Genomic DNA, 27,940 nt, shown 5'->3' on the forward strand with positions numbered 1-27,940 from the left:
TCTCCAGGTATCCAAACCTGTACAGTTGCCATAGGATCAAGGATACTAGGCACTGTTTTGGAGATGGCCATGACTACTCTTGATCTAGCTCCAGTACCATTAATTACTTCCACTATAGATTTTTCAAAACCTGAACCTGCTACCACAAATACTTCTGCCACTTCTGTTTTTGTGACTGCATATCTTCCACCTGGAGATGCAGAAAGTTCAGATGTAACTGTAAATGAAGACAGAAAGATGAGAGTACCCGCTCTTGTGACCCCACATGCAGAATATTCATCTCCAAGAGCTTTAAATCGTTTAACCTCTGGTCAGACTTTGCATTCAGTTGATAAAAAACCACTCACCTCTGTCATGCCTCCAACGTGGGGTATGCTGCCCCCATCACTTGTTTTCATGACAACAGTGATGGACAGCCACAGTTCTGGCTCTTCCAGGATTTTGAATGCAGACTCTGAAAGCAATTTAGATCCTGTCAGCACTCCTGAAGTTGTAACTTCAGCTTCTACATGGACCAATAAAGCATTGCTGTCTGCAGCTGGCATTAGTATTCCTTCGGTAAAAACTTCAGTCCAAATGGAAATAAGGGAAGTTGCTCCAAGTACTTTTCCACTGGAAAAGGAGAACCGTGCACCTTACTCAGTAGTGTCAAATCTGCAAAACAAAATTCATACAAATAAGCAACCACTCTCCTCCACCCCTTCAGCAAACTATACATATGCATCCTATAGTCAAAACATTTCAAATTTACCCTTTGCTGAAAAGAATAACTTTTCAGAACTTGATGTAGATGCATTTGTGCTGAAAACATCTCCTGTTCAGTATTCATCCCTTGCTACTGCACTGACAATGTCTGACCCCCTGCAAAAAGAGCATGGAAGCATGGCTGAAAACATTGCTGATTTCTTTACTGTTGGAGATGTTCCTATCAATATACACAATAAAGCACCTCTCCATTTACATGTGCCTCCTGTTAGTGCTGCAGGTGTGCTCCCTAGCTCTCTAGAATCCCAAACAAGTGATGCTGGAAATGACTGGAATGTAAGGCACAGCACAGTGTTGGCTTTTCAGCTCACTGACAACTTGACTACTTCAGCCCCCAACAGAAGCAGTGCCACCCTTAGCACACTGCCAGCCCAGTCCCCCTGTCCTGTAACCAAGCCTTCTGGCTTGACTCTCTTGAATAGTTTTATCTCAGAAGACACTTGTTCTGGAAATTTTCCAGAATTTGCAGACAACCAGTTGGAATCCTCTGGTTATTTAGTTACGGCTGATGAAAATCCAGCCATGTTCAGTGAGGAGGAGTGGGACACAAGTGCTACAAGTCATAGTCTAGCTCCCAGTACCATATCTAATAAAGCTCCCAAGGGCACCCCATTGCAAACCCCTACCACCAGTGCTCTGCAGTCAGTCATCATAACTTCTGTCCATGCATCACCAACGCAGATAGAGTCTCCTTCTTTGTCAACAACCAACTTTACCCATTCTGTTCTTACAGTGTTATCTGGAGTATCTTCTGGTGCAATACCTACAGTAGAAACTTCAGAAGCAAAACCACTAACAAGAAAATCATCTCCAGCTTCACCAGTGCCAGCTTCTTCCTTCTTTTCTCTAGGCACTGAAAACACACCTTTGCCATCTGTGATGGCTTTAAGCACACCGATACTGACACTAACAAAAAATAACACTGCCACAAAACTGACATCGGATCTAAGCTCGGTAGGAACACAGGCAGATTTTCCTTTTGCAACAAAGAACATGACTGCCTCACCTGTGGACGTGCCAGTTATGCTCATAACCCCCAAGAGCAGCACGGCCACAGCTTCCACACTTGCACCCACAGCCCATGTGCCAAGGCAGATAGAAACAACAGTAACTGACACCCAGAAGTTCCCGAGCTCAGACATCACCAAAGCACCAACCCCATACCCACTGACAATGACAGCAGCTTTGACATCTATTACAGCATCAGCGAAAACAACTAGGCTTCCCCCTTCTCCAGTGGAACTCACCCCTGCTCCTCCCGAAACCACGGCAGCAGCCGCTTTCGCTAACATGACAGCAGCTCCCTCCCTGGACTGCCGCCTCTCTGCCAACACCATGGTGAAAACAGGTACGTGCAGCCACTGCAATTGCTGAAGGGACCTTGTGTGTCTGGGAGGGGCAGCTAGTGAGCAGTGAGAAACAGCCCAGTGTCAAAGAATGTGGGGCAGTGCTGATTAACCTGCTGCCCTGACAAACTGGATGGATACAAGCAGGGTTCTTGGACATGCTACTGGATTTTAACATGAACACATCAAAGGAAGTGTGTTCTAAAGTTCAGGGAGTCACTGCAGGACTACCTGTGTGGAGGGACAAACCTGAAAGCTGACATGGTTTGGTGCCTGCTTTGCAGTAAGGAGTCTGTGTTGCTGAAGAGGACAGTGCAGTAACCTGCCTTGGTCCTCAGCTCTGTTGACACACAAAAACCTTATTCTGTTCTAATATGAGCACCTAATTCTATCATTACAGATTCATTTGAAAGTAATGTTTAGCATTTAGAGTTGCACACTTCAAAATGGGAGGATTTTGAGTTTTCTGTGTGAACAGTGCCACTTCTGGCTCTGGCTGTTCTTTCACGGACAGCTTCTCTTTAGCTGTAAGAACTCTATAAACTGAAGGGGCCTGGAGAGCTACCTTGCCCTTGTGGACTCCTTGTGGCAGCACAGCACAGCATAGCACCAGAAGGTGTGTGTGTCTTGGAGATCCCAGCAAAGGATAGGTACAGAAAAGAGTTTATGACCTTGCAAAATATGCTACTTATGACTACAGCAAAATAAGCAGTTTTTGGACCTAATATGTGTTTGTTAGCTGCTAAATACCTCCATCAGTAGTGTGATGAGTGCAACAGCTATTTCTAAAGGTAGAAGTAGCTTGTATACAGTGTATGATAGAAAGTACTCAAGCACAGCTATAAAACTCTCTCTGCAAATTTTAAGAGAAAAAGAAGAAGATAGTGATAAGTTTATTAAAGAGAGCATGCAGATGCTTCCTAAATAGAACATAATTGTAGCAGTGGAGCAGCACATTTCTTTTATGTAACTCTGGCCAAGAGATGTGAAGCCTGCCTGTGCAGCTCTGGCTCAGTCCCCTGGGAATGCTGTGCCAGTCTGTCCTCAGGCAGTGAGTGGCCTCATGCCTCCTTGGAAAGGCAGTGTGGCAAAGACTCGTTGTTGCTGCTAAAGAAATTGCATTTGTTAGACCTTGCTCTGGAAACACGGAAACAATGGGCTATTGCCATGGGATGAATGGGGAACTCAGGAGCTGCTGCAGTTCTGTCTTTGGAGCTGCTGCTAATCCAAGCTGCTCTGATGATCCCTGCACAGCCAGCCCGATGTAAAACAATTAAAGAAAGCAAACAGGATCACGGTGATGTCTCAAACCACCCTGTGGCTTTTGTTGCTCCACAGTTCTGTTTCTGAACACAAGGAGGATGATGATTAGCAATGCCTTCAGGGAGAACGTGAGAAAAGGACTCAACCAAGTGCTGAGACAAGCTTTCCACCAGAACGTCAGTGCTCAGGTAAGCATGCTTGTCCTTACCTGCGTGATTTCACCAAAACAGCTCTCCCACCAAGGAACCCCAGCTGGCTGCAGCTCCAGTGGTGTCTCTGGATGCAGGAAGCCTCTTGGAGGGGAGCACTGAGCTTTTCTTATGGAGAGCAGGCATAGGTGGCACTCACTCTGGTCTCTAAAAATATAAGGAATACTCCAAAGCTTTTACCATTTTATTTGATGAAGAAGAAAAGAGAAATGCAAACTTCTTTTAGTGTGTTCTGGGAAATGACTACTGACAGCAGTTTCCTCTTCCCCCTGCAGCTCAGGAGCGACTTCTGCTCAGGGGCAGCTGAGTGCTGCTGTGCTCAGCCTGGATCAATGGCAAGAGCACGGCTGGTAAATGGGATGTCACTGCTGTCAGTCCACTCCCTGCTTTGAAAACCCAGTACCTGACAGGTGCAATTCCACAGGGACAAAAATCCCGAGCAGGGAGAAAGCACATTTTATTGAAAATAAATGGAGGTGATGTGTTCATCACTTTGCAGCTAAATTGCATGAACCTCTGCACTGCTGTGTGTGAGAGCAGGCTTGGGTGGGCTGCCAGGGCACTTTTTCCTGGGACGCAGCTTCCTGTGCTCTCAGACTGGGGTTTGTGTGGAGTCCAAAGCTGTTAGGAGTTACACTCACCAAGCCTCTGGGAAGGAAAAAAGTAATTTTTCTCAAAACAGAGGGCATCAAGTTGACTTTGGCCCTCACGCTTTATTGCTGCAAGCGTGGAGGATGTTAGTTGGTTTGGGAATTGTGTATTCCTTGGCAGCAGCAATAAAAACTGCCAGGTTTAGTCCCCTACCTTTTTGCAAACTTGAGAGGAGCTGCCTTCTTCTAACAGAGGAAACCAGCTAAAACTTAGTGTGGAGGACCAGTTCCAGGGGTAAAACTTTTTGGAAAATACAGAATTTTGAGGTAAAACTCAGCTCGTGTTTTGACTAACAGTGTGTCCATTCTTGTGGTTTGGCATTTCCACTCGTACAGGCCCACTCATAGACTTAACCACCTGGGACAGTACAGGAGAACAGGATATAAGAGACAGCCCAATCAAATATTGGAAATGTCTGTCTTTCAAAAATCTGTGCAAACCTGCAATGACACAAACATGCATGAAGTCCGCAAACTTCAGGCATGAAAGCTGGAAGCTCCCTGTGTTTTTCCATGCAGATGTAAAATGTTGCAGTGTCTGTGCATGAATGAAGGCCCAGCCTAACCTGGAAGTTTGCAGCTGCGGTTGAAGTACTGCACTCCTTCAGTTCAGAGCCCATGCTGCGTGGGCTGAGCCTAAAACTCTCTGAGCAGTTTTGCTTATACCATGTCTGATGTGACACTAACTGATCCCATGGGGATTACATGATAAAAACCCTGCAAGTGACACATATTCAGGGTGAGAAGCCCCATCAAATAGTGGTTGAACTGTGAACAAAACAATAAAAAAATACACTTCCCTGCGTGTTTTAGGTTGAAATCCTGGAGCAATCGAGTAACCTCACAGTTGGTTACTACGTCACACGGGGGAGACTGGTTTTCATGCCAGCTGCTGTCATTGAAAAGCTGCTTGCCTACGGCGTCAGCAATGCCACGTTGGACATGAAGCAGCACGTGCCACATCTGCAGGCTGTGGTGGCCCTGGCCCTGCCCTGGCAGCCCCCTCCTGCGTACCACTTCCAGCTGAAGACGGGTGAGTGAGCGATGCCCTGCCTGGGGTGGCTGTGTGTTCATGGTTCAGTGCTCAGGGACCCTCTGAGGCAGTGGTGTGGCAGCAGGACAGGCTCTGCTTTGGTTCCAGGTGTTGCTTTCCTGGCACAAGCAGGACAGACAGTGTGGGCACCCCGTCCTTCCCGGTGCTCTGCTGCCAGGGCCATTGGCACTGCTGTCAGGGGAGGCAGCACCGCAGCAGGGACGAGTCACACCAATGTGCCTGACTAAGGCTTGGCACTTGGTTAAATGGGTTTCAGTGAATGGATTGTGCAGTAACTTGTGTGTTTCTTCTGGGGTAATCAGATGAGAAACATGGCTGTATGTTATAAAAATAGGTATATAGATATATAGATATGTACACACAGGTTGTTCTGTCTGGACCTATCTGACCCAAGTCTCAGCTTTCTGACCCAGGGTCACTGTTTAAACCCCTCTGTGCAGAGTAATGGCAGGGCAGTATAAGAGGGCAGAGTGCTCTGGAAGGATGTATTAAATGATAAAAAATATTTCTTACATGTGTGCTTGCATATTTATAGACACTCACTTACAGCAGTTAAAGTTAAGTGCATTTTTCCTAGAGTGAAAATAAAACAAAATGAGAATCACTATTATGGTTGATTATGTTTTGCAGGACTAAATGGCCTGCAAGATTTAAGATTGTAACTTGTCTTTTGGAATGACTTCACTTACTGCCTGGCTCTGAGCAAGTGCATGCACAGTGAACTGGCCCTACCATCTTATAGATCATTGCAGAAGCAATCTCCATTTGTTTGTGGAGATTATCAGCTCTAATAATGCAATTTATTTCTTACATTTTGTCTTAATTAAGGCTAATTTAGTGCAGTTCCTGAAGTGGCATTATTTTCACCTGCTTAATGTGTAAATGGATCATTTTGCTCTTGGTGCTGCAGCTGAGAATACTTTGTCCACATGCTAACACCTTCCTTTTCCAGAGCTGCAGTTTGTGGGTCAAGCAGACAATATTCAGTCATGCAAATTTGTTCAGACCATGGAACAGCGGCTCCAGAGAGCATTTCAGGATGCTGAAAGAAAGGTCCTAAACACCAGCAACAACTTAACTGTTCAGGTACAGTTCTGGGTGCTTTGCCAGTGCCTATTGCCAAACTCTCCTGCTTATTCTTTGCCATGTGTGTGTTTGTATTCCAACACAGTGCCTTTGCTAGCCACTGTGGAAGGAAGTTTATGTTTTCATCTGAAATAAGACTGTTTTATGCATTGCGGGAAAACTTAGAAATGTATGATTTATAGAAGGCTGTTGCTTTTCATGAATTGGAGTTTTACTGTTTGCAGTTCAGTCATATAAATGAAATTCATAAAGCCAAGTTTAAAAACACGGTCTTCCAAATTTATATTTTTACTGAACATATAATTCTGACATATTAGTTGCTTTCAGTGAGGCTATTCAGGTATAAAGATAGTGCTAGGCATAGCTGTTTTTAAGATCTGAAATAATGGAATAGATTTCTTTCTCTTGGTATGCATTTCAGTTTCATACTCATGGGCACAAATTCACCACTAAGGGCCTGATTTTTACATGCCCTTATATGTATAGTGGGCCAAGGCCCCTATGCTCTATGCCATACTTCAGCACTAAAGAAATGATCCTCTGGGCTATATTATGATATGTTTTTGACTTATGATAAAACTCTGTGTATGGACTTGTGCTCCTCAGAAGGAGAAAATTTGCCAACAGAGCTCTGCTTAGTTACTTTGGTGCTGTTTCTTGTGAGCTTGTGTTCAAATTGGAGGAGCTCAGAGAGGCAGAAAAGAACAGGGCAGGAGAGGGCCTACCACAGTAGGTAAAGTGATTATCCAGCTTTTCAATAGCTGGGCCTGTGGCATTGAGGGGAACTTCATGGGGGCTAATTTGCTTGTGGTAGAAGTGGCAGATCTCACAAAGCACCTAAGCAATTTTGGAAAGAGCCCTAGAAGAGGTAGTGGCTGCTTTTGCAGGTATTGCCAATTTAAGGAGAGATAGGATGGAGGTCCTGGAGGCAACATATAAGCTGGGAAGTAAAAGGCTCAAGGGTGTGATTGTCATGATAAATTTTTCTGAAGTTATTCCAGTATCGTGCAAAAGACTAAGTCGGTGCAACAGAACACTGAATGAGGCTTTTAGATTAATTGAAAAGTGAGGAACAGTTCTGGAGCAGACAGAGCCTGTTCAGAAAAGGCAGTGCTGCACTAGAAGAGTAGAGGGAAGGATAGCAAGGTGGGTAAAAGGCATGAAATGTCTTCTGTGCAAGGAGAGATGAAATTGGCCATGGCTCTGCAGCCATGAGTGCTGTAGTGAATCAGGAGTGGTCACTTGGAGTTTCCCATAACAGAGCTACTCAAGTTTAAATGAAAGGAAGCATCCTTTCAGACACTGTGTGATAAAGATGTTCAGATCTAACTGGAGAAAAAAATCTGGAAATTACAAAAACCTTTTGGCCAAAGATACAGAATAAAAAGTCATCAACCCTTTTTAAACCCAAGCATATGATTTATGGCTCTGACCATAACTGTGGGATAATCTTACACTGTTGAAAGCCACTTACACCTCTTGTCCTGTGCTAACTCTCCAACCCTCTGCTCCAGCCCTTTGAAAGTGGACATTGGCTAGGCAGACTTTTGGTCTCACCTTGGACTCTTCTGATTGTTTTTTTTATACCATGGTTTTTCTTTTAATTTAGTGATCCAAACCATAAAAATGGGGTATTTAAATAACATTCATGAATGCTGTTGGGCCTACCTATCAGTAGCCAAAAAACTCCATCCCTCTTGCCCTAGGTCATAAGTTTTCCAAGAAAGCATATGGGTTTTGTTCCTGTTTTTTGAGGATTTCATCCAGTGCTCACTAAATAGAATTGGTCCTTAAAATGCAGTCATCAGATTTGGGCTCAGGAAGACACTGGCACAGAGCTAGAGTGCGGAGGAGAGCAGGTATTCATATGACATTAGAAACAGAAAGACATGATACCCCTTAATCTCAGATGGAAAAGGTGTGGGTCTAGAGAATTACTGCAGGAATGCAGCAAAGATAAACAGGACAATTTCTCTGCATCAAGCACTGGATGATTTTTCTGATAAACATCCTTTCCCTAATTCCACATTTCCTGGTAAAACAAGGGGAAAACATTTTCAATCCTGACTGCACCTCTTCTGCCTGCTGCTGTCCTCCAGCAATCCTGCAAGTGCTAAAGTAGGGATTTAAGTATCACACAAGTGAAGTTGAATGAGATGTAGCTAATCCATTGTTCAAGTTAACATTTCCCCAGTTTCTTTGCACTGCCTTGGTGGTTTTTTTTGGTTGTTTATTTATTTATTTATTTATTTTTTAATTTTAAATTGAGCTGAACCACAGCAACACATTATTTTTTGCCTCTGTTTCAGATTTTGAACACCTCCAATGTCTCCCAAGCTGTCACTCTGTTTTACGTAGTGAAAAATCAAAGCACAACTCTAAATGGCACTATTTCCAGCAACCTTCTTAATCAGCTGTCAGCTGAGCTGGTGGGTTTCTACCTCACCTACCCACCTCTCACCATTGCTGAATGTAAGTATGTGTTTCCCAGCATCAAGATTAGCCAGCACTGGAATTTTGCTTTGTTGTCAAGCTCAGGGATTGTAGGTAGTTCTTCTGACTTCTTTTTAAACTGTTTTCTGTTAAAAAAAAGGGGGGGGGATTAGGTAGTTGTTTTTTTCTGTTTGGGGTTCAGTGTTTATTCTGGTTGCTAGCAACACTGGCAAGTAACTAAGAAAAACATATATATATATACTGTCATTAATAAGAAAAACTTCCTGTGCCAGGTTTCAAACAAAATAAAATTGTATTGTTATGAAAAGCAAAGTACAAAAGGTCCCAGATTCTTAATTTCAGGAAAGCTTAGTACAACACTGGATGAACTTTAGCTTCTGCATAACCCTTTCCTTTAGTGGTCGCTCCAGGGGTTGGGCTGGGATCAGGCTGTGAGAGTGTGTTTGGGTGGTGGGGTGAGCTCCATCTATGCTGCTATTTTAAAAGGTTGTTGGTGTATTTGCTGAACTGCATCCTCAGTTTACACGTGGCCTGAGCACTTTGGCATCAATAGTTTCCTTGCTTTACAGTTGCTGTGAAAACTCAGAGGCACAGAGAGCGGGAGACAGTTGTGGTGTGTGTGCTCTCTGACTCTGTGTGCTAATTTCTTTAAAATGGTTAAAGGGACAAGACACTTGATTATGGGGATTTCTGTTTAATCTCCTTGCTAATGCAATGTGTGAAATTAAGCTCACTGCAGACAGGTTATCCCTTCACTGGGGCCCTGTGTTCACTGGGAGTGACAAGAGACAGGGACGTGCTGGGTACATCAGTGCAGAAGCAGGCTGTTGGAAAGTGAGCACTGAGGGAAACACAAATTATCTTTGTTTTTCTCACTCCATTTTGTTTGCAAACCACCCAACAGCAGAGAAATTATATGGTGCAGTTCTTCATCAGTCACTTGCACTGTGAGCTTGCTGTGGGATAAGTGGTTTCTCTCTGCTGTGAGGCAGTCAGGAACCACAGCTAACTTAGGTGACTGTACAACTATTTGGGAAAGGAGGTTTTTACGTTGTTCTTGAGGCATTACCTATCAAATTATGATATTTGGAAACAAACAGGTGAAACTGCCTGATGATAAATTCTTGCACTGCGTTGGTGCACTTTTGAATTAGAGTTTCCATCGTGGGGTAAGAGACACATCTCAGCATGGGCTTGTGTTCTCATAAAGTCTTTCCACAGGCAAGGGGAGGTGGAGAGAGGCTGTTGACAAGGGTATGCTCAGGGACCTAGGAAGAGGTGTGGCCCATTCCCCATCAGACAGGCTCCTTCTTTTTCATGGCTGGTGGGTGCTCTGTGTGCAGGACATGTTCTTAATGGGCCATCCAGGAGAAAGCTCAAGGAAGTTGTGATGCTGGCTGTGCTCAGTTCAAGTGTTTGGCCTCCAAAATAGGCCTGTTGCATAGGAAGAGGATTGTGGTTCTTCTCACAAAGGCAATACAGGCATATGCTTGGTAGTCAGGAGCTGCAAAAGCCATTTGTCACACAGCAAGTCTCATGTGGTACTGCAGCTCTCTGCTGACCCCCACACATGATGAACAGACCTGATAAAGTCTTTAGCTAGTGTTTCTTTAACAACTAATGGCTTATATTTCATTTTGGAGTTCTTGGTTTTATTCCCAGTGCAGCAGCTGCACTGCAAACTCATGAACTTAATGCACGCGCAGTGTTTACGTCTCCAGACTGATAGTGTGTCTGGAAAATGTTTCCTTTGAAGAGTGTTTGATGCTTATTCATGTGGCAATGTAGTTGTCTCAGTTTATCAAACAAATATTGAGGTTGTTCTCCGAGCATGTTATTTCCCAATAGGCTCCAGTGGCTCCTCCAGAGCCTTCGCAGTCTGTCGTGGAAATGCACAGCTCAGGGCATGCTGTGAAACCCTCCTCAAAAGCAGCTACTGTGTGTAATCAAATCCTTTACAATGTTTACTATTCCGAGCCACTTTGGGGTTTTAAAATCAAGGTGACTCAATAGCAGCCTATCAACGTGCAGAGCATGGATATTTTCTGAATTCAGTTCCCAGTATTAATCCATTGAACAAATGCTGAGCTGCGTAATGAATTAGCAGCATATTGAGCTTTACAGCCTAGTGCACTTTGGAGATGGAGGAGCTAACAAAAGGCATCGAAAGAGCAAATATCAGTTTCTCACAGATGCAGACACATATGGCAGTAATGCCTTAAACTGTGCACAGTGAGAAAGCACCACACTCCAAGGTATGCTCACAGTTTTGTTTTAATCTCATTTGCAATCCACGTGGAATCTGATCCTGGTATATTTTCATATTCGTTTAGGCTAAAACTGTGGTCTGGGTTATATGAGGATTAATCACAGAATTGTCATGAAATCTCATCTGGTTTTCTGCAGGGGAGAAAGCAGCAGAAATGTGTACAACACCTATAACCTATCCTTCTTGGTTGTGGGCAGTCCTGGGCTTCGTCCCAGACTCTGTACCAGCCAGTATTTTGGCAACAGGAGATAGATGTTGTACTTTGTATGGCAGTGCTTCTTCTGTTTACACTTGATGTTCTTTTTCAGACTGAAAAGAAATTGTAACCCTGAAAATTATGCTCTAGATCTCCTCTTGGGCCACAGTTAAATTTTATTTATTGCAGTCTGGTTAGCCAGTTTTGGGACACATAATGTGTAGGACACTGGAATATTATGACGTAATTTAATCTTTTATTTTTAAAGCTTTGGAGTATCCAAACCTTGATGTCTCGGAATCAACTAGAGACTACTGGGTGATAACAGGTACTTTTTAATGTCCTTCCCTCCTCTGTGCACTCCAGGTAGTAATTTTTAGTGCTCATTTATATGAACACAGTGGTCCAGTAATTTTACACAAAAATGAGTGGCTGAACCTGCCTTCGACTGGGCAAATGTACTTACAGTCACTCTGGGGCATAAGTGATTCATCATCTTGAGCAGTGACATCTGCAGTGACCAACACCCACCTCAGAATTTATAGCACTTTGGTTGAAACAATTGCGAGAGCAGCATTATCTTCTGAGAGTTTTTTTGTTTTTTTAATACCTTGGGACTTTGATTTAAATTTGAAATCAAAGGAGACTTGTAGACATAGCCCAGGAACAAAGGTGAAGCTGTTATGCCAAGGAACTTTGTTATGATTTACTGACTATCTAGGTGCAGGGATTTTTGCATCTTTCACTTGAAGCTCTTAGGCTTCAAAATACTTCTTTTATCAAGTCATTTCACAGGTGCCACACTCCCATTCACAATTATTTTGACTTCAGAAATGACAACTGGGCAAGAAAGAGACCCTTTCCCCTAGACATCTTTGAGTGCTACCAAAGCCTTTCTAGTTGGTGTGTCTGTACCTGGAATTATTTAATGCTCAGGAGAGTAAGAGCAAAGGGCTCTGACATGACATAGACTTGGTACCACTTCTATCTTTTCATAAATTTGAAATAAAACATAAGTTTATGCAGAGACTATGATCCTCTGAAAGGAGTGGTACAACTCCTCTCAGAATGGACTCTATGAACTTGATACTCCATTTCTTGCCTCTGTGCACTTGCTGCAGTGGAGTATTATTGATATTTCAATGGAAACTCTGTCTTCAAAAAGATCCTGGTGGTTCCAGAATACTTTTTTGAAATAATACTGAAAAAACCATACATATGTATGAATTGAATCAGCATGTCATATCACTTTTTTGAACTTTAGAATCCAGTGTCTGTTAAATCTTACATTCATTTATATTTCAGATGCCTTCATTTATACTTCAGAAATGTTTATTCAGGTTTCAGTGCTCTCAAACAGGATATTTTGTTTGAGATTGTACAAAATCCAAACTTCAGAGTTCAAATCCTCAGGATGCAAAACTGGTTCAGTTAACTGGAGCATCTGGCAATAAGCATAAAACCAGCAGCTCTCAAATGGGTTTGAACTTAATTTTTATATTGAAGATCATAGAGTAGATGCTCCCCTGAGCTATTTTGGTAAACTGAGGGCCTAAAAATGGTATTTTAAGATTTTTACTCTCTGAAAAATCATTGTTCTTCTCATCATATCTGAGAAGAACAGTGCAGGGACTGAAACAGAAGTGTGTTATATCCCCACAGGGATTTACTGAGAGGGGATAACAGCATCCAGGTATTTTTCTTCTGAGTCAGTCTGTGCCTCCCTGTCCCAAACTGTCCCACAGACCATGGGTTAGTTTACCTGTCCATGCATGATGTGCTGATTTGTGGTTTTTTCTCCATTCCCACAGTCATTCAAGGGGTTGATATTGCTTTACTGGGGCTGAACAACCAGAGCTTTGCCAGGCTGATGGAGCAGCGCTTGGCCCCGCTGTTCATGATGTCCCACCAGCAGGGAAGGCGCTTCAGACGTGCCACTACTGTGGGCAGCTACACTGTGCAGGTGCTCAATGGACGTGTGTTAAAAGAAGTGCTTTGCTTGCATGTGTCCCACTTCAGTTCCTGTAAAAGACGTGCCTAACTAGGCTGAAATTTCCTCTATTGCTCATGGATATCCAAGCAGTGAGGGCAGAATGCATGGCACATTGCTAATCGTGTCTTTTTCTGCAGCCAGCCATGTTGGCATGCCTGTCATCCTCGAGAAATCATCGTTAGTTAATCAGTGTTCATAAATATTTTCTCTCTGGTTGCTATGAGGATTGGTACAAAGTACATATTTTAGCGTATTCAGCATAATGACGAGTTCCAAGTTTTATTTTTTTCATGATAAAAGTTTCCTAGGTAACTCAAAGCTAGAATTTCTGGGTTTTTTCTTTCTGTTGGAAAAAAGTAAGAAGCAGCCTTTATTTATACAGGGTTAGTCATCAAATCATGTGGCCCCAGACCATGTTATGAAGTAGAGATTTCAGACCTGAGTAATTTATTAATCATCTTTCTCTTATTTATAGCATTTCACATTCAGTATTTTGAACTGATCATATTTTGTTTTCTCACCAACTAAGCCAACTGATGCTATGGGCAATTAAAAGATTTCTTCTTCAATCTTCAAAAATTAGTTATTTAAAAAAAATTAAATTATATTTTTCAAGAATTGTTTGTTGTAAGATATAAACCCAAGTTATGACCGTTCCCATTTGCCCACACAATTATTTGTATTTTTCCACTGAAAGAATTTAAAAGAAAGAACACACTTTACTTGCCAAAAGTGTGAACTTTGTAAAATTTTTGTCCATAACATAATGGAGAAGAATCACAAAACTCCTTTTTCTTCTCGTCATAAGAAGTGTTTGACACTTTCTCTACTCTCAGGAAAGGTAGAGATACAATGGAAAAATTCTGCCAGTGTTCTGCAGAAAAGCATGATTCCTTTGTTATCAGCCTGGGATGAAAAATAATGAGTATAGAAGTGAACTGTGAGGCTGGTTTTGAACTGCAATATGCCAGTAAATACAGTTTTCAGTATTAGGACAGATTACAAGAATTCCCCCTTTATGGAGGACTGTAATGGCCAAACATTTGATCCTTTCCTCTTTACTGCCTGCTTTTCTTAGTGTCGGGTTTTACCTTAAGATTATGTTTCAGATTTTTTTAAGACATCAGTCATTCTCCAACTGACTGACTTAATAGCCTGGGCTCTGAAGGAGAGAAGGTCTGATCCCATGAGAATATTTGCATGCAGCTTATGCTTGTAGGAGGTTTCCAAGGGCCTGTGGGCACTGCCTTCAAATAGTTCCTGGCAGATTTTGCAGTGGTGTAATGCAAACACAGTTTATTTCTCCTGCTCTCCTTATTTATTTATTTATTTATTTCCCTTAAAGATGGTAAAAATCCAACGTATTCCAGGACCCAAGGAGCCAGCTGAACTGACATACTACACTTTATACAATGGGAAGCCTTTGCTGGGCACTGCAGCTGCCAAAATTTTGAGTACGGTTGACTCCCAGCGGATGGCGTTGACACTGGGCTATGTCATCCAAGTTCAAGCTGATCGTAAGAGTCCTTTTAAAAATTCCATACTTAAATCATTCTTTTATTATATGTTTTCTCTTTCTTTGTGAAAAAACTGGAGGGAGATGTGGGGAGCCTCTCCTTATCACGCAGAGCAACATCCATTAACTGAACATTATGGAACTGTAGTAATAATTTTCGCCAAGAAAACGACATGGTTGTTACAGATATTTAGACACAAATCAGAAAATTGACGTTGAAAAGAGCTACTTGTGCATATGGACAATTTTCAGATTCAAGATATGCTGTAGTATCATTCAGAATAACGTTGGCAAAAAGCAACCCATTCTTGAAAAATAAAGTGTTTTCAAATTTCTCTTTCAAGACCTTCATCAGTTACTGAGTGATTGTGGACACAGTTTTCTTTAATTATTTTTTTTTAATATCGCTATATAGTTGACCCATAGTCATAAACCTGTGGTGAAGCTTGGAGTTTTTTCGTGCAGTTAACAGCTCAAGGTACAAATCCATGCCTTTTGCTAACTGGATCTCTCCACTTTGCCAAAGTATTTCTTTAGAAGGAATCAAAAGTATGTAATGGACTTCTGCACTGGATCTCCTTACTGGTGAAACAGCACATAAAATGAGTGCCCCTGGTGCAATTATATCTGCCTGGAGGAGCGGTGATACTGAAATAATTACATGAAATGGTGACAGGAATAGAAGAGACCACTGTAATAAGTAATCTATGTATCATCCATAAACATAAGATTGATTTAGAAGACTGAAATACGATATAATTTCCAGATAATGCACCATGTACCATATCTGATCCTTGATTTGATCATGGTCTGCTACTGACTTTAATTCAGCTGAACTTGGAGATCTCCATTCCATAAATTCCGGTATTTAAATTCTAAGTAATTTTGTTTTCCATGAGAATATTTCTTTAATGTATTTTTTTTACTAAAGAAGATATAGATATAGCACTTTCTTAGCTCTTTGTGCACTGATGTGATTTACATTTATGTGGGTATTTAGGCAATTATGGAATCTACCGCTCATCATCTGACTTTGTATTTCCACGGTCTGATAAGGCATTATTCATCTGTAGATTTTCATAGAACACTGTAAGAAGAGAATATACAGAAATTGAAATTGTGACCTGAGGTAACTGAGATTCTGAAGGCAGAATATTTGAAGTGTAGGAGGTAATTCCATCTTTATACCTTATTATGGAAAAAATCCCAATTTCTTTCCTTTTGGACATGGTTATTTGCAGTCTGTCTTTGTATTGCCACAGAAAATACTTCATGTGGATTTCATTTTTGCTCATTATAATTTCTGTTCCAGCAGAATGAAAAGTTCTGTCCCAAAACACTGTAAGAAGACATGTACCCTCAGAAGCTCGTAGCTGGGTTAGACAAGACAGACGAATAATAACACAAAATATGGATGTCCCTGTGTTATGAGCCAGAGACTGAGTTACAACAGAATGAAAGGCTCGTTTCAAATTCCACTGAAGTCATACTGAGTTGAATGAAACATGGGTTGACTTTAGGTCACATTGGAGTCTGGTAACTGAATTAAAGATGTAAATCAGGACTCCTGAATGTCTATCCTATTAGCCATAAGGTCATAATTTCCTCTGCATTCCCCTAGAAGGAATAAATATAATTTTTCAACAATTGTTTGCTGCTTCCACAGCAGCAGTCTATAATTAAAATTACTGTTATTTGTTAAAATTCAGATTCTGTTTCCTTCCCCACAGCCCTTTCATCCCCACACTAAATGTCAAAGTCAATAATTAGGAATCATGCAAGTCTGTGGAAAAGTGAACCTTTCAGGGTTCCAGCCTGCTCTTTTGGACAATCTTGTGCTCAAGCTCTGAATCTAATGGTGCTGTTCCTACGTCACCCAACAAACTTCCCCGGCTTGGCAAAAAGTTGCAAATCTACAGAGAAAACAGGCTCAGGCTCTAGCCAGGCTTTCAGCTGGAGAACTGGAAGTTCCTAATAACTGCTGCAGAACAAGTGGTTTGCATTTGAAGTCTGATCCTGAGAGATGCTGAGTGCCTTTGACAGCTCATAAGCTCACTGACATTTGAAAGCGCCGGTCCCCTAGGAAATGGGAACGGCTGCTTTGTGCTGGTGTTCTGACAATTGCCTGCCCACGCCAGCAAACAGTGCTACAGCAAAATAAACAGGGATATCGTGGGCAAGTCCACTAAATATTTCACTACAGCAAAATTCAGCATTATAAGGAGGTTGTCTGATTGTTTTTTTAGAAAGAAAAGAAGTGAGAGAACTGTGAGTGTGTCATAGGAGGATCTCTTATGTGTGAATAAGTTGAAGGTTCGTATTAAGAGAGATTATTCTGATGAAATGCAATCTAAAATGTTTTTGCATCACTGCCTTTCTGAAATGTACCTTTTCCTGGTGCCATTATTAATGTATATTCAAGTAGCTCTTTCCAACCTCATTATTTCCACTCCTTCAGAAATGACGAATTCATTTTGACCTTAACTGTGATAAATTATTTCTAGAGCACAAGAGAAGCATCTTCTTATTGCCTTATTGATATTGATGATAACTATTCGAGTTAGCTTCACTGTTTCTTAAAAAGCTCTGCCAGTTTACTCCTGCTGAGCCAGTCAGTCTTTGACACCAGGTATGGACTCCATGTGTGTTCTTGTAACACACATGCTACCTTGCTCTAAGATGAATTTATGTTTGAAAAATACTTAAGGGTGCATTACTTGCACCTTTTTTTGTTTGTTTATTGTGTTAATGAACCATTTGCTTGATATCTAATATGGCATCTATCTTGATTTTGGAGTGGATGTCTGCTTTTGCATGTAATCAGGTAACATATAACTAAGAGAAGAGAGCCCAGGGATTTGTGAATTGGAATGTGTTGATGATTTTTCCTTTTTTTTTCCTAGTGAAGTAATACAAAGGTATTCCTTTGCATAGAAAGCTTCATTACTTACAGTGCTTTTAAACTAATTTTTTGTGGAGGCAGTTGAAGGCCGGAAGCAACTGGAACCTTGCCCAGTGAAGCTTACTGGTGTTGGTTTGCCATTTTCTGCAGCTGTGGTGAAGAACCCCCCAAACAACCTGTGGATCATTGCAGCAGTGCTGGCTCCCATCGCTGTGGTCACCGTCATCATCATCATCATCACCGCGGTGCTGTGCAGGAAGAACAAGAACGACTTCAAACCAGACACCATGATGAACCTGCCTCAGAGAGCCAAGGTGAGTGACCCAGCTCTAGATCCAAAAGCCTGTTTGCTTACTGAGGCTGTGACTCTTTGATAGATGCAGTTGAAGGATGTTTGGAATTGAAAGGGTTGTTACTGACAGCTTGGACCAGCACATCTCCTGTAGGACCTCGAAACCCGTGGCCTGAGCTGTTCCTGCCTGCTGAAGGTGAGAATGTCTGAAGCCTTGGATTTGGCAGCAGTTCAGACCTGGCCCTAACCAAAGTTCTCCCCCCAAACTGATAATCCAAAATAGACATTCTTTGAATTTTTTTTTCTCCTACTGCTATTTTTCTTTTAGGTGTTTTGAACTCTCTAATTTATTTATGTATGTTGCTGATTGGGTTAAAACAATTATGTTTTTCTTAAAGTTACTAATCCATATCAGTTACAAGAATTTTTTATCCCAAATCAAATGCAGTTCCAGTTGGATCCTCTGGCAGAAAAACATCACAGAATACTGTTTTCTCTCCATGGTGAAAAAGTCTGCCCTCTCAATGCTGCTATTCAATGGCTCTTGATCAGGTCCACCCAAAGATAGGAATTTTTATCCTACAGAGCCTGTGTGTAAGTCAGACTGTTCCTTTGCCCTTTTAGGTGGCTTTGTTCTTCTCCACTGGCATGGGATTGAGATGATGAATTTTTTCTTTGGTTTCTTAATACTACAGACAGCAGGATTATTGAGATTTCAGCTCTGTTGCTTCTGCTGAAAAATGTAGATTGGAAGAAGAGTTGAAGGAAGTCATGATGCATTTCACAGCTCTTTTCTCCTTATCTTAGGTTCACTGCAGATGGGTACAGCTGGTGCCAGTTGGAAACCAGACATTTGTATCAAAAATGATGCAAAAAAGACGTTTCCATTTTGGTTCCAGTGTGCTCGCCTATTTATCCACTATTATCCATCCAGTGTTAGGACTAGATCTGCAAAAGTGAAACACACAATATCACAAACACAGACAAGAATTAATATCACTGCAGTGGCATTTGACACCGCATTGAAGCCCCTAAAATGCAAATTATGCTTTCTTAGGGGCTGTTGCAAGTGCTATGCACCACTTGATTCTTTTTATGTGTAATCTTGGTCCCAGCTAAAGGAAAAAAGTAAGACAAAACTTGTACATTGTTTTGAACTGCCCATCATTATGGGATGCTTTCCAGCTGAAGAAATTTGCTATTTAGAAAAAACCAGAACAACCTACTGCTGGTTGAAATTACAGCACAGGAAAAACTTGAAAGTATTTTCATATTTTAATCCATTGTTTTCATTCCAAAAAGAAAGGCAAAATTGGATTTTTACTGTTCCTGAGAAACCAGATTTAATCAGGCTGTAAGGTACGTGCTCAGGTTAAAACCTATTCAGTCAGGTTACGTTTGCATCAGCCATCAATGTCATCAGATGGGAGCTGGATCTGCAATTGCTGGAAAAAAACCAATTGGTGGTGAGCTCCCAGGACCCACACCACAGTCATTTCAGGAGCTTTTCCTGCAGGTTTGTTCACATTGCAGCCAGAGTGCAGAAGGTCCACTTCCAGAGTGCATTTCCCCTTTCCGGTTTATTTTGAGACTCCCTAAAATTTAATTTAATTCATTATCTGAAAAGTGATGCATTTACAAATGAAAGGTAAATTGCTTTCCATTTAGTTTCACAATGATGGCTCCGTCAGAAAGGTTCTGCCAGGTCTAGTTTAGAGTTTATCATATCTGGTATATGGACTGTGGAAGATAAATCCTGCAGTGGGGCTGGCAATGGACTGGTTTGGTCATTCCTGATTTCAGCACCTTTAATTAAAATAAGGCTAAGAAACATATTTTAAGAAGATAATGAAAGAAGGTCATTTTGAAAAGAAGAGTTTTATTTTAATTTTTAATTCCACCGTTAGGGATAATGGTAATTGCCACAATTCATGCAGTTTGGGAATACAAATAGCTGATGAGCACATATCCATGTCACATTTAAAATGAGTCTGTTGTATTTCATGGCTGTGCAAAGTGCCTGAGACTGCTGATTAATGCTGACTCTGCTCGAAGTGGAGTCACAGTGGAGTGATTTGTAGTTTAAGCAGCCGTTTCAGTATTTTGCTTCTGTGCATCCGAGATGTGGTGTTGAATCGCCGGAGCAATTTTGCGATAGCTTTTGAACATCCAGCAAACTGCGTAGGGAGGAAGGAGAATACGATGGGATGCCTGCACCCTGGGATCTCAGGTGTGTTTGTTTTGTGGCGGTGCTGTTTCCTGCGCTAGGGCTCCAGAAGCCCTGTTCCAAGGGGACTGGCAGGGCAGAGCCGCTGGGTGCTGCAGTCCTGCAGGAGGCTGCGGGTCCTGCCGGAGCAGAGCTGCCACATCCCACAGCCAGGAGGCACGGACACAGCGCCAGGGTAATGACACGTTTAGCATTAAATATCCGTGTGCAGCAGGGGGAGGTGATGGAGCAGAGCAGCAGGGCTGCTGCCTGTGCCTGGTAATTAAGGCGTGACTTTTGTGTTGTAGCAGACTGAAGGGTAAATAAATGAAGTTTGCAAAATGACCTCTCACGTGTAGCGTAGTTTATAGGATCTCTCTTGGGAATGGTATTGCTGTTCTGAATTGCCTCAGCAGCCAGAGACATCTGGATGCAGTTGCAGGGAAAAGGGACTGTTACCATTTTTTTCAATTTTCTCTCTAGATGGAAAATAAAAAGAAGTATAAATTCAAATTGGTGAAATTCTGATGGGATTTTATTTTAATGTTGTTTCAATGCTGTTTTTATTTTAAGCAACTGTTTCTGCTTTGAGGTTTTGGATGGATGTTAACTTTTCCCTCCCTTGTTTTCTAATTCACAGCATGCTTTTTTAAAGTCTAGAATCTCATTTGCCCCCTCACCTTGTTTTTCTTTTTTAGACCATGAAAGAATAAGTTTGCAGGTAAAGAGAGATAAGATCTGTAGTGTAAGACCCACAAGCAAAAGCAAGTACTGCAGATCATGGGAAAACAAGCTTTATCAGTTTGATAAAGGGCACAGAGAAAAAATGAGTGAGACTGTACCTGGGTATACAAATAGACAGGAGGGGCTGAGCATCCATTTCCCTCCCTTCCTTCCTTCCTTCCTTCCTTCCTTCCTTCCTTCCTTCCTTCCTTCCTTCCTTCCTTCCTTCCTTCCTTCCTTCCTTCCTTCCTTCCTTCCTTCCTTCCTTCCTTCCTTCCTTCCTTCCTTCCTTCCTTCCTTCCTTCCTTCCTTCCTTCCTTCCTTCCTTCCTTCCTTCCTTCCTTCCTTCCTTCCTTCCTTCCTTCCTTCCTTCCTTCCTTCCTTCCTTCCTTCCTTCCTTCCTTCCTTCCTTCCTTCCTTCCTTCCTTCCTTCCTTCCTTCCTTCCTTCCTTCCTTCCTTCCTTCCTTCCTTCCTTCCTTCCTTCCTTCCTTCCTGTCTTTTTTTCTCTTTAGTGTATTTTTCATGATCATTACAAGGAAAAAGAGTCCCAGAAACAACTCTCCAAATTCAGTCTGCTCTTTGCCAGGCAGTGTAATCTAGTAGTCTCATTATCTATTAATTATTTCAAAAGCAATATTAGCATCTCAGTCCTTCAGTCTTTGTCAGTATTTTGGATGTATTGGACATCTCCGCTTGCAGTGCCTGATCGTGATTTAGCCTTGCCAGTTCCCTTCAGGGGTGGCAGAGCCATCTGCTCTTGTGGGCTTTTACAGAGCAGGCATCCAAGAGCAAATTTTATTTAATGCAATATGTCTGCTGATGAGGATGACTTTCTCAGCTCTCCTTTTATTGCAGTTTGTTACTGGACATGGTGGTAAGTAGAACTCTGATTAAAATAATCCGTAATTTTCTTCATTTGGCAGATCTGAGCTGGGACGCTGAAGAATTTTTTAGTAAATCTCATGTCCTGCTGTTTCTGGTTTGGTTTGTTTTTTGTTTGGAGGATTTTTTTGGTTTTTTTTTTTTTTTTTTTTAATAAGAGATGAAGTATAAGTTGAAACTTATTTTACTTTTCAAAGGCATGGAGGGAGAAATAACTGATTTAATTGCCTCGTCTCTCTTGTTACCTTTTTTGCAGAATATCTAGAGGGAGTCTTAACTGACAGTTAATATTTATAATGAGGTTGAAAAACATTATTTTGATTAACAATATTATTATGCAGAATGTTGTGCAGTATTTCTTCTTAGCTGTCCTTCACACAGCTTCTGCTTCCCTTCCTTCATTTGCTGCCTCTGTAGCTCATTTGGTGGATGCTTTGTGATACCCTGCCTGCCATGGAGGGGTGATGGTGAATTAGCATTTCTCTGATATGTTGCAAGTTCCATGGGGGTGATTTGTGGAGTTGTCTGCTCTCCCATATCAGCATTCCACTCCTTAATGCACTGAAGCTCCTTATCAGAGGAATGCTGAAGTATGGAAACACATTAGGAACCTCAGTCTGAACAGGAGACTGGGAATGCTGTGCAGATCCACATGTATTATATTTCAAAAAGCAAAAAGCCCCATTCTTTTCAGACTGAGATCACCTGTGAAGTGTATCTGAATTCAGAGCTGCAGCCCAGATTTAGTAAGGGACACAACAAGAGAAAATGCTTTTCAGAGCTCAATCTTTTTCTGTGCCAACAGCAAGATTTTTCCCCTGCTGATTTTCTTCAGGAACTAAAATATTCAGACATGACAGGAACCTGGAGAGACTAATCAGTCATGAACTAATTCCAAAGTATTTCCCAAAGTGTGTGTGAGGTTTAAAACCACCACTTCTCAACTTTGAGGTGTTTTGTGGTCCTTTTTTAGCATTTTGTCAATTGTCTTTTTGCTTCAGGAAAAGCAGCCTTCCAGTTTCTGGTAAATTCCTTTCATTTAGTGTAGCAAGAGCATATTTTCCAGAGGTGGTCAGAAATTTCTTTGAGTAATTTTTTTGTCATATTTTTTTTTCCAACAGATAATGTGAGTTGGTTTGGGGTTTTTTCCCTTCTCTTTTCCTTCCAATTGAAAATGCAGTTTGGAAAGTCAAGTTTTGTCTAAATGTTTAATTTTTCCATGGAGAGAATCCACCTTTCCTTGGCTGCTTTGCCCGGAAGGCATGTGTTAGTTCTGCTGGGTGAGAACTGCCCTGCTGCAAGGCTCTTCACTTCCCAAGAGAAACAAGTGAAGTCAATAATATCCTTCCCAGTAGGCAACTGACAAGCCAGAGGAAATATAATTTCACTGATCTGAAAAAGATTCTTTCCTGGAAAATGTTGCCCATGAAACTTTCTGATGTGTGGCTTTTTTACTTTGGCTCGACTGGGACTAAATTACTCCCACCCTCTTTGGAAACACAAGGGTTTTGTCAGAGAAAGTTTTCTGTGTGGTTTTATTTTTTTTTTTTACTCTTAATTTTTTCTTCTTCCACATCCTCATTCTTCCATTGTCTGTCAAAGTAATTTCTGGGGGTGTTACAGCAGGGTAAGAAAGGTTAGCCAAGATCAATTTTATACTAACTAATCATGTTTAAAAAGTGTGGAATGGAGATCTCATCAGAAAATTGGATTCTTGTTGGCCATTCACATGGTAATCTACATATTTTTACCTGTCACTTACATAATTTAAAAAGTTAAGGAGTAGTGAAAAATTCTACATTGAATTTGAAAATTTATATTGAATCTAATACATGCTGGAAATTTCTGTTATTTCTCCTATTTTTCTGCAGCCAGTACAAGGCTTTGACTATGCCAAGCAACACTTGGGTCAGCAGGGAGCAGAGGACGAGGTTTTACCTGTGACTCAGGAGACTGTCATACTTCCACTTCCAGTCAGAGATGCTCCTGCCTCCCAGGAGAGAGAAACCACCCAGGATGGGAGCACCATCAAAACTGCCAAATCCAACGAAACAAGGAAAAGGTATGGACTGGCATCTGGGATCTTTCCACAGAGGGGTTTAATAGGATATGTGCTGATGGCTGCTGTAAGGTTTGGCAGCCAGGCTCTGTGTGTGGCAGATGGCTCCTCTGTCATGTATCCTTGGCATAATGCTGGTCTGTGCTGGATGTGTAAGATTGCTGCAAAATAGGAGCTAAAGCCAAGTGAAGTCTTCACAGAGGAGGTGACGTGGCTTTTATATGGATGTTGGTGCTGCACAAGAGATGAGCCCAAATGGAACATGGGACCTGTAGCATGAACACTGATAATTTCTCAAGGAACCAAAAGACAGGTCCTTAGCCACTGTCAGTTGCTGGAACTCCACTGGCAGGCTCTGTCATTCCAGAATTGGACCCAATGCCTTCATTAGCAGAAGGGAAAACCCTGAATACCTGCTAAATTATGGAAGACCTCTAGATCCAAAGCATCTACAGCAGGACAAAACTTCTGAAGTGTAAGAATAGACTAGATAATGTCAATGTCTAGGGTAAAGTGTCCCAGGTTTGCACTCTCTTCATGTGGAGTCTCTAGGGTTGTAGGATCATGGATTCAAGATCCCCAGGAAGCTATATGGCTCCTCTGCTGCAGGGTCCAACACCCCCCTAACTCAACTTTATCTGCCTTATTTTAAAGTCTTCCACTGGTGGGATGATCACAGCCTCGTCCACCAATCTGTTCTCTTCTGCCTTTCCTATCAGGAAGTTTTACCTCATGTCTGCCCTCAACCATCCACAGTATAGCTGAATAGAAGGTCATTATTTCTTGTCTTGGTCCTTGCAGGCAAGGAGAGCAGATTATCTCTTTATCCCAGCTGTTTTGCATGCTTTGAGGCCATTTTTTCCTTGACCCACTCTCCTTGGTATTAAATTAGAGTGGAGCTGAGGAATGGTACTGAAGGGAAGAGAGGAAAATAAACCTGTTAGGTAAACAGCCTGAATGGAGGTAACAGTTGTTGTGTGTTCACAGGAATTACACAGGCCTGGCCTCTTGAAGGGATTTGATAACATATGAGAAAAGCAGCTGACTAGTGCAGAGAAATTCTAGAGAAAATCAAGCCTTCCTAGCTGGGTCACCTCATCTCATCCAATATTTCCCCCTTTGGAATAATGGGAAAGCTTGGAAAACTCAGCACAGTGTTGCTGCACACTGTGACACGCTGGAAGGGGAAGGTGTCAGCTGGCATGGTGGGGGGCTGGAGAACTCACCATGCTGCTCTTCTGGGGGTAGGCATCCCCAGCAGTCATCAGCTAAGGTTTTCCCTGCAGAAAAATGGAGACAGAAGGATCCTGAGCTGGTGTCTGGTTTGTCATACTTCTTCTGCTGTGTAGGAAATCACCTGGAATGTGGAAAGGGCTGTCTGCAGGGAGTACAGTAGAGAAGAGTGAGCCAGCTGCATTTGGATGTAAACTGTTCTGCCATTTAAATTCTGCCATTTAATGCCAGTGAGGAGGTGTTCATGCTATAAATCACTGAAATGTGAGGGTTAGGTTCTACAGTCCATGTGAAACAAACAGCACTTGTCCTTTTCAAAGCCTTCCATCCTCTGAAGAAGTGACAAATGGAAGATGACCCTGACACCGGCAGTGTGTGTGGTTGCTGGTGCTGGGCAGGTTAAGTCTTTGCAGGAATTGTTCTTTAAAATGTTTTGAAGCCTCTCCAAAGCCATGTGTAAGTACACATAAAAAATGTAAACCAGCTCTATTAATTAATCCTCTAACCAACGTGATTAAGCACTTCACTCAGTCCTTTGAGTGAGTGCAGAAATCCCCCACTTAATCTGCACCATTTTAAACAAATGCTGATAAGCAAAATTGATCCAGGAAAGTTATTCTCATAAAATGTGTTGAACCTTGGTGCCCTTCTAAGCAAATAACTAAGAGTTAGTTTTCCCTCCTTCAGGGTGATTACTTGAGTAAGTGAGAACATGTAGAATTTCAGTATTTTTCATTCCCAGGAGCTGTGTCTGGAAATGGAATTTAATGGTTGCTGAAGATGAAGAAATATTTCTTGACCTTTATGTGTTTGCTCTTTCATTCAGGATACTTTACAGCCTGGAAAGGTCAATTCAAACCAGACAGCCATGAAGTGGCTGGTAGCTGATCAGAGTATCTTCTCTGCTATCACCACTGAAGGAGACTTCTCAGTTAATAATATGAGGGCCACTTAAAAAGGATGAATGTTTAGATTAGCCTCACCACAAAAATAGTTGTGCAAGCTATCCATGCTCACTTCTTTTCTGTGTTCCCACGCTGAGCAGATTTTCTTCAGGTGTTGGTATGTCCCTGGATGAATTTTTTTACTGGGCTGGGATTATTCATTTAGCAGAGACAGACAGGTTTATAGGTGAGGAATCCCTCTTCTCAAGAATATTTATTTTCAGTAGAATTTCACAAGGAAACCCTCAGGCTGGACTGAGCTGGGTTGCATGCTGAGTTCTCCTAGAGCCCTGTAGCTGGAAAGGGCCTGTCTCAAATTATACATATTTCCACCTAGGCGATTTTCGAAAGGGAATCCCCAAGAATTGCTTTTCTCATATTTGTCCCTTGCTGTTCTGACCACAGTAAATATTTTCTACTTACAGCAGACAGGGTGGCCAGACCCGAGGGTTTCAAGCAGATGATACAGTATTGGCACTGATTTACAGGATAGTTTCGACAGTTGTTTTGTTTTAGTACCATTTTCTGGTTATAAAACCATTGTGACAGCAATAGAATTTGATTTGATTCTTTTTCTCTGTAAATGGAAGCCTCTGTGACTAGGTCCATTTTTTTTTCTCTAATGTAACCTCTTTACATCACCCTGTCACTAGCCATGACAATTCAGTGGTGGATTGCAGATATAATAACTACACAGGTTCTGTGGAGAGTTTTCATTCCCTTTGTGGCAAGTTTCACATGAACAAAAAATATGACTGTGTCTGGATGTGGACTAGCACCAAATGTACTATTTTCTACTTTGGCCTCTTTTCCCAACTGTACATTAGGATTTGAGTAACTTGTCCACCCCAAAAAGCAGAGAAGCTCTGGTGGGAGCAGCCCGGACCACGCTGCTCATTTCTGTCCCTGCTCCTCGCTGGGACTGAACACGCAGTGGTTCTGCCCTGGCCTCCCTCCTCACCCTGGGCAGGGACCAGTTTCAGGACAAGGATATGCAATGGCTGATTAAAACAAGCATTTTCTCAGGGGTTTCAGCCAACAATTGTTCCAGTTAAACCAGGTTATGTGCCAAAAGGAGAAAAGGAGGATTAATCTTATCATGCTGTGTGTGCATACGTGCAAAGTGAGTGAGTGAATTTTACATTGTAGCTGACAACGGTTGACTGTAAATGCAGGCTAAATAATAAAGGAATTGGTTTAGCCATACATCCAAAAACAAAGATCTACTTTACTTTGTCTGGATTAATGACACTGAATTGACAATGGGACTTTTTGTCCTCTGTGGTGGCACTTTTATCATTGTGGGGATTGTGCATGAGGAGCAGTTGAATTCCAAGCCACCAAGATGCCCATCAGCCCTGAACTAATTGAGAAAGTCATGTTCACCTCCCATCACTCTGCTCCTACCTTTACTGTGTTGCTGTGTGCTGTTTGTATTCTGTCTCCTTTTGGTACCAAATCAGACTTGAAAACTCAGTGATGCAAACTGTGCAAATGAAATAACCTTGAAATGAGGTTTAGCAGGAAGAACTGATGTCCTGCCTTGTTGCTATGGTTACTTGCAGCCAGTCCCCGAGTCAGAACGGCTCCATCCTCAGCAATGGGTCGGGAAAGCCCAGCTCCGGCCGGAGCTCCCTGCAGAAAGTGATGGCACCCCAAAAAGTGGCGAAGGACGAAGGAAGGAAAAGGAACGGTGAGAAGTGTTTGTTGTGGTCACTCCCACAGCCATACCCACACAGGCACCAGGGATGCTGAAACCAATTTCTGGTACCTTCAGCCGTCACTGGGCATTTTGTGTGTGTGTGGCTCATTTTTTGGGTTTTCTCCTTCCCCTTTACTGCGGTAGCTGTTTCTCCAGATCCCATGAAACATTGTGTTGTTTGCTCTTTGTGTGGGC

The 27,940-nt window shown here is 42.0% G+C and overlaps 1 protein-coding gene across 2 annotated transcripts in view; it reads left to right on the plus strand.

The window, feature by feature from the left end:
- KIAA1549L (KIAA1549 like) overlaps positions 1 to 27,940 on the plus strand; it is an 87,239-nt gene that overhangs the window by 20,616 nt on the left and 38,683 nt on the right. Inside the window, exons 3-13 of one of the 2 annotated variants that reach the window (XM_069016533.1) lie at positions 1,967 to 2,113; positions 3,450 to 3,562; positions 5,047 to 5,266; positions 6,240 to 6,373; positions 8,683 to 8,845; positions 11,561 to 11,620; positions 13,104 to 13,255; positions 14,631 to 14,802; positions 17,854 to 18,017; positions 23,679 to 23,869; positions 27,609 to 27,736. In XM_069016533.1, coding sequence (XP_068872634.1) covers positions 1,967 to 2,113; positions 3,450 to 3,562; positions 5,047 to 5,266; positions 6,240 to 6,373; positions 8,683 to 8,845; positions 11,561 to 11,620; positions 13,104 to 13,255; positions 14,631 to 14,802; positions 17,854 to 18,017; positions 23,679 to 23,869; positions 27,609 to 27,736 — 1,644 coding nt within the window. Of the gene's footprint in view, positions 1 to 1,083; positions 2,114 to 3,449; positions 3,563 to 5,046; positions 5,267 to 6,239; positions 6,374 to 8,682; positions 8,846 to 11,560; positions 11,621 to 13,103; positions 13,256 to 14,630; positions 14,803 to 17,853; positions 18,018 to 23,678; positions 23,870 to 27,608; positions 27,737 to 27,940 lie in introns of those variants that run through there. The other variant, XM_069016532.1, reaches the window with a different exon arrangement.

This window comes from Aphelocoma coerulescens, chromosome 5 (genome assembly GCF_041296385.1).
Source record: "Aphelocoma coerulescens isolate FSJ_1873_10779 chromosome 5, UR_Acoe_1.0, whole genome shotgun sequence".
NCBI lineage: Eukaryota > Metazoa > Chordata > Aves > Passeriformes > Corvidae > Aphelocoma > Aphelocoma coerulescens.